At 40.7% G+C, this 13,862-nt stretch overlaps 1 protein-coding gene and 1 pseudogene across 1 annotated transcript; both read left to right on the top strand.

Moving 5' to 3' along the window:
- Positions 1-5,370: 5,370 nt before the first annotated feature.
- LOC149748015 (apolipoprotein F-like) lies at positions 5,371-11,854 on the top strand (annotated as a pseudogene).
- Positions 11,855-12,754: 900 nt separating this feature from the next.
- APOF (apolipoprotein F) lies at positions 12,755-13,813 on the top strand. Its single transcript, XM_022571456.3, has one exon. The coding sequence runs from the start codon at positions 12,913-12,915 to the stop codon at positions 13,726-13,728; it is 816 nt and encodes a 271-aa protein (XP_022427164.3). The 5' UTR covers positions 12,755-12,912; the 3' UTR covers positions 13,729-13,813.
- The last annotated feature ends 49 nt before the right edge of the window (positions 13,814-13,862 follow it).

The following is a 13,862-nucleotide window of genomic DNA, read 5'->3' as shown; positions in this document are numbered from 1 at the left end:
AGAAACTGACTTTTCTTTCCAAGTTTTAAATTATTATTCATAGTTTTTATTGTTGGTATTACATGATAATGTCTCTAGGTGTTATGGACTGAATTGTGTCCCCCCTCAGAATTCATTAGTTGAAGCCCTAACCCACAACGTGACTATATGTGGGGAGAGGGCCTTTAAGGAGGTAGTTAAGGTTAAATGATATCATAAGAGTAAGATTCTAGGGACTTCCCTGGTGGCGCAGTGGTTAAGAATCCACCTGCCAATGCAGGGGATAAGGGTTCAAGCCCTGATCCAGGAATATCCCACATGCCGTGGAGCAACTAAGCCCCTGTGCCACAACTACTGAGCCCGCGTGCCTGGAGCCCACACTCCGCAACAAAAGAAGTCACTGCAATGAGAAGCCTGTGCACCAAAACGAAGAGTAGCTCTCCCCTCACCGCAGCTAGAAGAAGCCCGCACACAGCAACGAAGACCCAACGCAGCCAAAAATAAATAAATAAATAATAAAATTTAAACAACAACAAGAAAAAAAGAGCGGGATTCTAATCCAAGGGGACTGGTGTCATAAGAAGTGGAAAAGACACCAGAAATGCATAAACACAGAGGAAAGGCTATGTGTGGGAACAGCAAGATGGCAGCCGTCTGCAAGCCAAGGAGAGATGTCTCAGGACTAACCAAACCTGCCAACACCTTGACCTTGGACTTGTAGCCTCCAGACCATGAGAAATAAATTCCTTTTGTTTAAATCACCCAGTCTACGGTATTTTGTTATGGCGGCCCTGGCACACTAATACATTAAGTATGGGGTTTTTTTCACCTATTTTCTGGTATCCTGTGAGTCTACTCAATCTGAAAATTTTTTCTTCTTCATTCTTTTCTTAGTTTTTTTTTTTTTTTTTTTTGGCTGCTCTGGGCAGCTTGTGAGATCTTAGTTTCCCGACCAGGAATCAAACCCAGGCCAACGGCAGTGAAAGCACTGAGTCCTAACCACTGGACCGCCAGGGAAGTCCCAGTTTAGCTTTTTTAAAATTGTGGTAAAAAACACATAGCATAAAATATACCTTCTTAACCATTTCTAAGTGTACAGTTCAATAGTGTTAACTACCTTCACGTTGTTGTGCAACCCATCTCCAGAACTTTCTCACCTTGAAAAACTGAAAATCTACCCATTAAACGACTCCCCATTTCCCCCTCCCCTCAGCCCCCAGCAACCATCCTTCTACTTTCTGTTTCTATAACTTTGACTACTCTAGATCTCTTCCTACTCATTGCAATTTGTCATCTCCGACTGAGATTCCTGCAGCAGCCGTCCTGCTGGTCCTCCTCACTCTAATGTCCCCTCCTCCTAAGTCCACCTTCCACATTGCCTCTTGAGTTATCTTTCTAAAACATAGGTTTGATTCTATCACTCCCCTGTCCAGACAACCTGATGGTTCCCCACTACTTTCAAGACGGAGTCCAGAGCCTCTGAGTGTGTCTGGTCTTTGTCCAACCTTGGCAGCCTTAGGTCCATGCCACCCACATACCTACTTTACATTGAAGTCATCTTCATCTTGGACTACTTTCCATACTCCAAAAGCAGGCTTTTTCTCTCAATGGTTGGTCATGCCCGTCCTTCTGCTAGAAGGCTCCAACCACACACACACATACCTCACCTGTCCTCCGGATAAACCTCTGCCTTCAAGACTCAGCTCAATTGCCACTCCTTTTGAAAAGTTGTCCCTGTTACCCTTTGAATCTATGGAGAAACTTTGGCAGTTGAGCTCTCTTCTTTCCACTGCTATAGCACAAATCCTCTGGTGTTACAGCACATTTCCTACTTCTCCCCCTAAATTGTGAGCTCCTAGAGGGTAAGGATCCTGCCTTACTCACTTCTGGATCTTTAGGATCCATTCAGTAATTTACACAATTAACAAATATATTTGGGGCAGCTGGAGAAGTGGCTAGAAGCACCTCCCGCCCTACTCTTACCCCACACTGCCACCTGTGCTTCCTAACCTTTAATGGTACAATGGTACAATAGCTGTGGTCAAATTTGACCGTACATCAGAATCACATGTAGAGCTTGTTAAAACAGATTTCTGGAGAATTCCCTGGCTGTCCAGTGGTTAGGACTCCATGCTTTCATTGCCAAGGGCCTGGGTTCGATCCCTGGTCAGGGGAACTAAGATCCCAAAAGCCTGCGTGGTGTGGAAAAAACAAAACAAAACAAAAAACTCACACAGATTTCTCAGCTTATTCTGAGTATCTGATTTAGCAGGTCAGGCATGGGGCCTAAGAATTTACATTTCTAAGTTCCCAGGTAACGCTGAGGCTGGTGATGGTCTTGGGACCACACTTTTGAGATCCACTACCCTATAGCCATCAGGGGGTATTGGTCTCATGTTTCTCCCCTCCTCATAATGATTTCATCTCTCCTGCCTGACTCCGTGGCCTCTCTGCAGCCTCCTTCTCACTCCCCAGCCTTTTGTTCAGTGGGAGTGATGGTTTAACTCAAAATCTTTTTTTTTCTTTTTAAAATATTTATTTATTTATTTATTTATTTGACAGTGCCATGAGGCTTGCAGGATCTTAGTTCCCCGAGCGGGGATTGAACCCGTGCCTTTGGCAGTGAAAGCCCAGAGTCCTAACCACTGGACAACCAGGGAATTCCCTAACCCACAATCTGACAGTCTGATTTCTTCCTTTTTAATCTTGTATGAGTAAAGTATTTTTTTACTTTTGTTTGCAATGAACATAATGTAAAAAAGTAAAGAGAAATTACCTATAGACCCACATCATAGGGCTAGTTTATTAATATTTGGGTGTCCAACTATCCTTATAGAATTTTTCTATAACTGTAATATGCACATACATTTTAAAATATATATCTATTTATGTATTTATATTTTTGGCTGTGTCGGGTCTTCGTTGTGGCATGCAGGATCTGTTTTGTTGTGGCACTCGGGCTTCTCTCTAGTTGTGGCGTGCGGGTTTCCTCTCTCTAGTTGAGGCTTGCAGGCTCAGTAGCTGTGGTTCCAGGGCCTAGTTGCCCCGCGGCATGTGGGATCTTAGTTCCCTGACCAGGGATCGAACCCACACCCCCTGCCTTGGAAGGCGGATTCTTTACCACTGAACCACCAGGGAAGTCCCTGCACATATATTTTTAAGCAAAAATTGGACTTTACTCTTCATACTAACTTGAAGCCTGTGACATTTGTTTTATGACTGGAAGTTTGTACCTCTTAATCCCCTTAACCTAATTTACCCATCCCCCCATCCTGGATTCATTCTTATTTTCCGGAAATAATTTCCCAGAAGTGGAATTTGTGGGTCAAAGGATATACACATTTTTGTTGCTGGTTGATCCATTAATATCTTCTCTTTTTTTAAATATCTTCTTTAAAATGAAAGAATTGGTTTTATTTTCTGGTAGTAAATGTAATATATCCATATTGCAAAAAAATCTGGACAATTTAAAAGAAAAAGCCCCCCAAATTTGATCACTCAGAGATCACTTTTGTTAATAATTTTTTGGCTGAGGTATAATTAACCTATAATAAAACAGGCAGATTTTAAACAGCAGTTCAATGTGCTTTGACACACAAAAAAACAGGAACTCACAGAGATAGATACATAAATAGATACATAGATACATCACCAGACCAATCAAGATACAGAACATGTCCTACACTTTAGAAAGTTCCCAGTCAATCTCACTTCCCTGCCCTCCTCGTCTCCTATGACTCCCTCCACGCATGCAAACACTGGTCTGATTTCTGTGTAGCTGTGTTGCCTCTCTGTGACTTCACACACATGAAATCATAGAATATGTCTTTTGAGTTTGGCTTCTTCTGCTCAGCGTGTCTACGCTTTATCAATGTTCTCATGGGTATCAGTAGTTTATAGCTTTTTAATGCTAAGTAATATATCAGTTTGTGAATATACGACAGTTTTCTTACAATTCGTGCACCTGTTAGTGGATATTTGAGTAGTTTCCAATTTGGGGCTATTATGGATAAATATGCTATGAACATTCTTGTCTTTTATGGGACATGTGTTATTTCTCTTTGGTAAATATTCAGAAGAAAAATTGCTAGGCAATAGGATGGGTATATATTTAAACATATATACATATATATGTGTATGTGTGTATATATATATATATACACATATAACTGCCAGTTTTCCAAAGTGATTGTACCAATGTATGAAAGTTCTACTTGATTCTCATCAACACTTGATATTATCTGTCTTTCTAATTTTAGCCATCCTAGTGGGTATCTCCTGGTGGTATTAATTTACATTCCTTTGATGACATGATATTGTACATCTTTTGATATGTTTATTGGCCACTGTTTTCTTTTGTGAAGTGAGCATCTGTTCAAGTCTTTTGTCCATTTATAAAATGGAATTGTTTGCTTATTTAATATTGTGTGTCTATATGCATATTGCATGTATCATACCACTGATGTAAATTATAGTGCCATGCAGTCCTCCCTCGGTATCTGAGGGGGATTGCCTCCAGAACCCTCCCCCCATACCAAATCTGTGGATGCTCAGGTCCCTTATATAAAATGTCATAGTACAGTCGACCTTCCATACAGGTTCTGCATCCATGGATACTGATGCCAACTGTTTATCACTGACATAAATTTCACACATGTATCATATGTGATAGATATTCTTTGTCAGATATATATTTGCAAGTATTTTCCCCAGACCATGCCTTGTCTCTTCATTTTCTTAACAGCAGAAGTTTTCATTTTGAAGTCCAATTTATTGATCTTTAATTTTATGATTAATGCTTTTTTATTGTGGTAAAACATACATAACATAAAATTTACCATTTTAACCAATTCTAAGTGTATGTTTAGTGACATTAAGTACATTCACACTGTTGTTAATATCCATTCACTTTGTTAACATATCAATCTCCAGAACTTTTTCATCATCTTCCCAAACTGAAATTCTGTACTCATTAACACTAACTCCCCATTCCTCCCTGTCCTCAGCCCCTAATAACCATTATTCTACTTTCTGTCTCTGAATTTGACTATTCTAAGTACTTCATGTAAGTGGAATCATATAATATTTGTCCTTCTGTGCCTGGCTGATTTCATTTACTATAATGTCCTTAAGGTTCATTCATGTTATAGCATGTGTTCAAATTTCCTTCCTTTTTAAGGCTGAATAATGTTCCATTGTATGTGTATACCACATTTTGTTCGCCTATTTGTGAGGGACATTTAGGTTGTGTGAAATGGTCTTTCATTCTGATTTTGATTAGCATTTCCCTCATGATTAATAATATTGGGCATCTTTTCATGTGCTAACTGGCCATTTGTACGTCTTCTTTGGAAAAACGTCTATTCAAGTCCCTTGCCCTTTTTTGGGGGGCGGGGGAGTGGGCTGTGCCGCGAGGCTTGTGGGATCTTAGTTCCCCGACCAGGGGTCCAACCCAGGGCCCACTGTGGTTAGCAATCACAGTGAGAGCGCCAAGTCCTCACCACTGGACAGCCAGGGAATTCCCCTTTGCCCACTTTTAAATTGAATTGTTTGTTTGTTGTTAAGTTGTAGGAATTCTTTATATAGTCTGGATATTAACCCCATCAGCTATATGATATGCAAAGATTTTCTCCCATTCTGTGGGTTACTTTTTCACTCTGTTGTTAGTGTCCTTTGATGCACAAAAGTTTTAAAAGTTAATTAATTTAAAGTTTTTAATGAAGTCCAATTTATTTTTTCTTTTGTTGCCTGTGCTTTTAGTGTCATATGCAATAAATCACTGCCAAATGCAATGTCATGAGGATTTTTTTCCTATGTTTTCTTCTAAGAAACTGTTTTAGCTCTTATGTTCAGGTCTTTGATCCATTTTGAGTTAATTTTTTTTTTTTTTTTTTTTTTTGCGTTACGCGGGCCTCTCACTGTTGTGGCCTCTCCCGTTGCGGAGCACAGGCTCCGGACGCGCAGGCTCAGCGGCCATGGCTCACGGGCCCAGCCGCTCCGCGGCATGTGGGATCTTCCCGGACCGGGGCACGAACCCGCGTCCCCTGCATTGGCAGGTGGACTCTCAACCACTGCGCCACCAGGGAAGCCTTTCTCGGTTTATTTTTTAAATTGAAACTATGTTTTGTTTTTCTCGTTGATTTTTATAAGTTCCCAATATGTTAAGCAATGTTAAGCAAAGTCTCTCATCCACTTATCTGTTAGGGCTAAACTAGAATTATTTTCAGGAAATGCTTTCATTTGCTGAAGCATATTCTCTCGGGAGGCAAGGCTTCTTTAGTTGTGTGTCCTCGTTTGTATCTTCATTTTTTAAAAAATTTTATTTATTTATTTATTTATTTTTGGCTGTATTTGTGTCTTCGTTGCTGCGCGCGGGCTTTCTCTAGTTGCAGTGAGCAGGGGCTACTCTTCATTGTGGTGCACAGGCTTCTCATTGCGGTGGCTTCTCTGGCTGCGGAGCACGGGCTCTAGGTGCGCGGGCTTCAGTACTTGGGGCTCGCGGGCTCCAGAGCGCAGGCTCAGTAGTTGTGGCGCACGGGCTTAGTTGCTCCGCGGCATGTGGGATCTTCCCGGACCAGGGCTCCAACCCGTGTCCCCTGCATTGGCAGGCGGATTCTTAACCACTGCGTCACCAAGGTAGTCCCAGTATCTTCATTTTTAAGAAGAGGAATTATTCTCTCACTGCAGCTCAGCTGCTTACAAAAGCATGCAAGTGTGGCTTTGACTGGCCTTGCAGAATGACTCCTGTGAGGTACTTGTCATTATGTGTAGTACCACACTGTTATGATTACTGTAGCTTTTTTTTGTTTTTCAGGAACCACTTCAGTCTTATTTTATTGACTTCTTTTTGATCATCAAAGTTGTTTTCATCTTTGTAGTGATGTAGCTTTGTAATATATTTTCAAATCAGGAAGCAAGTCCTCCAAGTTTGTTTTCTTTTTCAAGATTGTTTCAGTTATTCAGTGTCTCTTGAAATTTCATGTGAATTTTAGGATGGATTTTCTGTTTTTGCAAAAAACATTACTGGGATTTTAGAAGAGATTGCATTAGATTTGTTAGTCTCTTTGGGTAGTATTGACATCTTAACAATGTTAAGTCTTCCAATCTATGGGTGTGATGTCTTTCCATTTATTTATGCCTTCTTTAATTTCTTTCAGCAATGTTTTGTAGTTTTCAATGTATAAGTCTTTTGCCACCTTGGTTAAGTTTATTCCTAAGTATTTTATGCTTTTTGATGCTGTTGTAAAAAAAATTGTTTTCTTTATTTCTTTTTTCATATTTTCCACTGTTACTGTATAGACATGCAGTTAATTTGGGGTGTTGATTTTTTATCCTGCAACTTTGCTTAACTTGCTTATTAATTCTAGCAGGTGTGTGTGTGTGTGTGTGTGTGTGTGTGTGTGTGTTGTGAATATTTAGGGTTTTCTACATATATTATCACGTCTTCTGCAAACAGAGATAATTTTGCTTTTCCTTTCCCTTCCTTTCCTTTCCTTTGCTTTTTCCTTTCCAATTTGGGTGTCTTTTTTTCTTTTTCTTGCCTAATTGCTCAACACTATGTTGAATAAAAGTGTTGAAAGCAAACATCTTTGTCTTGTTCCTGATCTTAGAGGAAAAGCTTTCAGTCTTTTACCATTGAATATGATGTTAGCTGTGGGTTTTTCATTTATAACCTTTACTATTAAGATAGTTTCTTCCTATTTCTATTTTATTGATGTAAAATGCTTTTCTATATCAATTGAGATGATCATGCGATTTTTCTCTTTCATTCTGTTAATGTGGTGAATTACACTGATTGATTTTCATATATTGAACCACTCTTACATTCTAGAAATAAATCCCACTTTGCCATGGTGTATAATCCTTTTAATATGCTACCAAATTCAATTTGCTAGTATTTTGCATTAATATTCTCATGAGGTATAGGTCTGTAGTTTTCTTTCCTTGTAGGGTCATTGTCTAGCTTTGATATCAGGGTAATGCTGGTCTCGTAGAATTAGCTAGACATGTTCCCTCCTCTTTGATATTTTAGAAGAGTCTGAGAAGGACTGGTATTAATTCTTCTTCAAATGTTTGGTAGGAAAAAAAAGAATATAAAAAATAAAAACTAAACTAAAAAACCCCACAAATGTTTGGTAGAATTCACCAATAAGACTGTTTTGTCCAGGGCTTTTCTTTATTGGGAAATTTTTGATTACTGACTCAATCTCCTTACTAATTATAGGTCTATTCATATTTTCTATTACTTCATGATTCAGTCTTGGTGGGTTGTATGTTTCTAAGAATTTGTCTATTTCATCTAGATTATCCAATTTATTGTCATACACCTATTCATAGTACTCTCAAAATCCTTTTTGTTTCCGTAAAACAAATAGTAATATCCCCACTTTCATTTATTCTTTTTATTGAGATGTAATTGACATATTATATTAGTTTCCTTGGTGGGAATGTAAACTGGTGCAGCCACTGTAAAAAACAGTATGGAAGTTCCTCAAAAAATTAGGATTTTCTACATAAACAATCATGTTTCTAAATAAATACCGTTCTACTTTCCTTTCTATTTTTTATGCGATTAATTTTTTATTATTTCCTCATTACACTGCTTAGGACTTCCAGTACAATGCTGAAAAAGTGATGAGTAGATATTCCTGCTTTTTGATAGATCTTAGGAAAAAAGGGTTAAATATTTTATCCTTTGTTATGTTACTCCACAGAAATGGTATAGTCCTAGGTAGGGTTCCCTAGGGATTTAGCAACCAGTAACTTCAGGTAGTGTTGGACCGCTTTGCACCTAGTTCTTGCTTCCTACAATTTTGGTAGTGCATCCTTACAGACCTACCCCTCTTCTTTCTTCTGTCTGCTGTTAGTTGTCAGGGACCGCTGCTGGGAACTGAGGGAAGTGAAATAGAGGGAAGGACTCTGGACCCCTCCCTCTGGCCTGTTCCTTTTGGTTGTCTGTCAGAAATGAGTGACAGCAACTACTGAGCCCATGCGCCACAACTACTGAAGCCCGTGCACCTAGAGCCCGTGCTCCTCAACAAGAGAAGCCACCGCAATGAGAAGCCCTCGTACCGCAACAAAGAGTAGCCCCCGCTCGCCGCAACTAAAAGAAAGCCCGCGTGCAGCAACGAGGACCCAACGCAGCCAAAAATAAATAAATAAATAAATAAATAATTTTTAAAAAAGAAATGAGTGACAGCACCAAAGAAACTTTTTACCATAACAATATGTAGGAACCTGTACCAGTTTCAGAAGGCATCAGATACCTTCTTCCCCTAATTTTTGGACTGCAGTTATGCTAAACCCTAGATGAAGCCCAATGTTTGGAGTTTTGGTTAGATATGGAAAGAGTTACCACCCAGCTGATGAACACATTTTATTTGTGTTTTGCATTGGAATTAGAAAAGTGAGAAGTAGAAGTTGTACCCATTTCATTTAACTTACCAATATTTTCAGTTTCCCTGGACTTTCACCCAATGTGTACTTTTAATAAGAACTTATTAAACGTTTTGGGGGTCTCTTGCCAATGGTCATCAGCCTTTTTGCCTTACCTCTTCTCCCTTTCAGAAGATACAGGGGAACTTCTCCTCATCTCATGTGTAGGTCCAGGGTAAAACCTTAGGACAATAGGGATATGGGGCAGGACTAGTAGGGTCAAAAAGGGAAAAGGCCTATTTGTCAGTATAGGACAAAGGTGAGGAGGACAAAGTCTGGGCTGGAGAGAGATGAATAAATATTTGCAAATGCTATGTCTGTCATTGTTTTGGACACTATCAGCATTCTGGCATCCTCGTGATTCTGGCTGGGGCAAAGGAGAAAGTGGGATACAACAAAAAAAATCAAAACAGTCATTCCAGCCGTGAAGATACCAAAGCAAAGGAGATGTTTGGACTTTCTTGTTCCTCTGGTTTGTTTCTTCCGCAAAACAGTGAGGATCTCCCATAGCCTTTAATAGTGGGCCTGAGGTATGCCCAGGTAACCAAAGTTTCTAAGGGCCAAGACACTTCCTAGTTCTGACCAGTCTTAGTATCTCTTCATCCCAAGCCTTTCCCCACTTCCCAATCTGAGCACTGCTTCTTTCCAGCAGGGCTGTTCTGCTGACCCACCATGATCCAGGCTGTACTTCTCCTTTGCTGCATCTTACTGTCCCCATTGGCTGTCTTTCCAAGAAATACCCAGGAAGGGGTTCTGACTTTCCAGCTGTTTTTCATAGAAACTGGGCATCCTCTGAACATGCTCTCCAACCAGATCCCTCTCCCAGATTCCAAGACCTGCCAGGTTCTCTTATGTACGGCCCCATCCTTAGCCCCTCTACTTGAGTACCTATCCAACTTAGCTCTGGAGGTGGCCCAGGAGGAGGATGTCGGCCCAGCTGAGGCCCACATTCTGTAGCTTCAGCTTGTTAAGATGGGAGGAAAGGACACCACTTAAACCCTCATCCATGAGAGAGAGCAAAAAGCACAATGAGGAAGAAGGCATTGGCAATGCTAAAGTCATTCTGAGGGATCTTGGGGGACCCACAGGGAGGCTTGGATAAACCCAAAACTCAGCTACTCACCCTGAGGAATGTATTAACGATGGCAAATATGCCCACTGGGGTGGCTGGTTTGCCAGTTAGCTTGGATGGCGATTGAGTTTGCTGAGAAGCCATCCCCCATGATGCTGGTGACACAATTCAGAGCTTTTGCTATCAACATCCCCTAGAACTGCAGGTATGAGTCTTGGGAACATGTTGGAGAATTAGGTAAAAAGCTGAAGACACCCCCAAGTTAAGAGCCTCTCAGTGTCTATGGATGATGACAATATAATTTATCAAATGTTCCACAGTTATTCTGAAGTGCTTTATGGGGAAATTGATTCAGGAACTTGTCCAGATTCTTTACTTCAGATATTCAGTGCCACCTAGGTGACACGTCTGCTTTCCCAGGACTACTTTCAAGGATGGGACACAGTAAGTAGGCAGAAATGTTGGACACCACTTAGGATAGGTGTATGCTCTTTATTTCATCCCAGTGCTAAAAGACACAGGTGACTGGTGTTAGCCTTGCTTTTCTCCACTTAGTAGCTCTCAGTCCTTATTTCACATTCCATTTTCCATTTTTTCTTTCAGTTACCATATACTGTACCTGTAATATGTCTAAGCACGAGAAGCATTTTAACTTTCTTTTTCTGTTTTTATAATTTTTATTGACGTATAGTTGATTTACAATGTTGTTAGCTTCAGGTGTACAGCAAACTGATTCAGTTATACTTATACATATAGCCGTTTTTAGATTCTTTTCCATTGTAGGTTATTAAAATTTCTAATCATCTTATTTCTACTCTGTGCCCGCTAAGCTAATAGTCTCTTACAAGCTCTTATCAAACTCCACTCCACCCTTTCCTACTACCCTCTCTTTATAAGTTCTCATTCTTCAAAGTCATTACAAAAAAGCATCAAAGTTATGAAAAGTAAACACAGGACTCAATGGTTCCTAACACTTTTTTTCCTGAACTTCGTCGATGCGTTGTGGAGCACAAAGTGTTACAAAGATCAAATGACTTAGAAATTATTCTTTTGAAATCTTGAATTGCTTCTAGGAGGTATATGATTTCAATCCTCCAAATGAATTTCCAGTCACCATTGAAACTGACTTGCCCTAATGAAGTGTTAAAAACTAAATAGATAGGTTGCTTACACTTCTCTATGCCCATTTTGTTTCTTTGTTCGTTTGTTTTTCTATTCTCCTCTTTTAAATAATGATAATTTTATCTTTGGAATGCACGCAAAGAAACTTCATCATATTCTTTCTATTCTCCAGTCCCTCATATTTCCCTCCACATGTTGAAAAGTGTGCTATTGAATACATTAGCTAGATAGAAAGACAGAGAAATAGATACATAGATAGACAGATTGATTTTTTTATTGATAATTACATTTATAATTCAAGGAAACTTCAAATGTTCAGAACATTTACAATCTGATGAAAGCTTAAAGACACTTACTGTTAACTAATAAAAATGGCTAAGCAATGATATCACAAATCTGTGATCCATTATTATATCCATTAGAACGACTGGATTAGTAAAAGAAACAAGTGGAAGTTGGGTGGATTATACTGGAGCTAAATCTCTCTCAGCATAGAGAACAGCTGATGGATAAACAATTGTTATCCACAATGGATGAGTCCAGCAGATTCTTATGGGCTGCATAACGTTATTTCTATCTTTGGAAAGGGAAGTTAAAAATAAGGCCAAAACTACAGAATAGAAACACGTAGTAGCATTTTAACTTTTTTCTCATTCATCTACCTTGTACTAAATCTCCAATGAGACACTGAATCTTGCTAATTTAATTTTTTTTTGCTAATTTAATTTTTAAACTGAAAAGAGAATCATAGACATCTAACCTCTTCTGATTCTGGGTTTCCCAGCTTCTATCATGAGCTAGAGTGTGAAAGTGACAGGGACCGGCAGGAAATGCCAAAGAACAAAGTTTTTAGGTATTGAGGTCCAGTGTGTGACAAGGGGACAAGGTTTGAGAAGCCAGTACAAATGGACAAATATTTGCAGAGATTACATCTCTTACTGATAATAGGGGAAAGCCAATATCTACTTTCTTCGCCCGACAGAGCAGTAGGCAGAACGGGATCGAGGAGCTACCAAATCTATCAAAGCCGTCTTACTTCTTAATCACCAGACTTTGTGGTAATTTGGGGCTCCCTATTAAATGGGTGGAAATCAGGCAGAGGAAGACCTGAAGATGGAGAAGGCCAAGAGGGAACAATTGGGTTGCATTTCCTGTTTCTCAGTCCTTTAGCTAAAAAGAACAGAAGTTTGGAGGTGATAGATGAGGTTCTCCCTGAGTCCTGGGCTCCTTTTGGACCACAGTCCTGACGGAAACGGTTTGTATGTTTCTGGTTTCTCCCGTCTCCAGTGCACTCTGCTCTGGACATGCGTGGTCTCAGACTCATCATGGTACCAGCTGAGCTACTTCTTTGCTGCTTCCTGCTGCACGCTGTGGATGCCATTTCATATGGAAACCAGACAAACGTCTTGGTGCACCTTCACTCATCCTTGGGATCCTGGCTACCTTCCTCAGCCCCATTGTCTTGCCGGGCCCTGCTCCCCAAATCCCTGCCTGGCTTCACCCACATGGCCCTTCTCCCCAAGTTCCTGGTAGGCCTGCCCCTGATGATTGCCTTGGAGAACGCTGGCTGTCAAGCTGATGTACGGGTCCTGCAGCTTCAGCTCTACCGCCAGGGGAGTGTAAAGGCGACACAGATCCTCATCAGACATCTTCAAGAACTCGAGAAAAGCAGAAGCACAGGGACGGGAGTGTCAGTGGATGCCCTGGCCTCTGCTCTGCAGCTGTTGGCCAGGGAGCACCCAGACCCAGAGAGGGCCCGACGATCCCTCTCCATCAAGGACTGTGAGCAGGAGCAGGAGCAGAGTGTGCACAATGTCGTCCAGCTGTTGCCAGGAGTGGGAACCTTCTACAACCTGGGCACAGCATTGTATTATGCTGTTCAGAACTGCTCGGACAAGGCCAAGGAACGAGGCCGAGACGGGGTCATAGATCTGGGTTATGAACTTCTGATGGCCATGGCTGGATTGTCAGGGGGGCCCACGGGAGTAATGATCAGTACTGCACTTAAACCTATAGTGAAGTCTGGGGTTCAGCAGGTGATCCAGTATTATAATGAGAGAGAGGTGAACAGCCCTCCACCAGAGACCAGCAAGGAGGTCTTGGGGGGCACCTCAAATTGAGTCACCTGGAAGAAACAACTACCATGGCCCCTTTGGTATCAGTAGTAAGTTCAGTTCCTTACTGGCAGTGGGCCTTACTCTATGACTATGGCTTAGACCCTAGGGATGGGAATACTACTGAGATATAAAAGAAG

Source organism: Delphinapterus leucas, chromosome 11, assembly GCF_059928025.1.
Source record: "Delphinapterus leucas isolate spDelLeu-1000000601 "Yukka" chromosome 11, BTC_Dleu_Yukka2, whole genome shotgun sequence".
Lineage (NCBI taxonomy): Eukaryota > Metazoa > Chordata > Mammalia > Artiodactyla > Monodontidae > Delphinapterus > Delphinapterus leucas.
The sequence above is the reverse complement of the archived record's forward strand: the minus strand, read 5'-3'. Positions and strand labels throughout refer to the sequence as shown.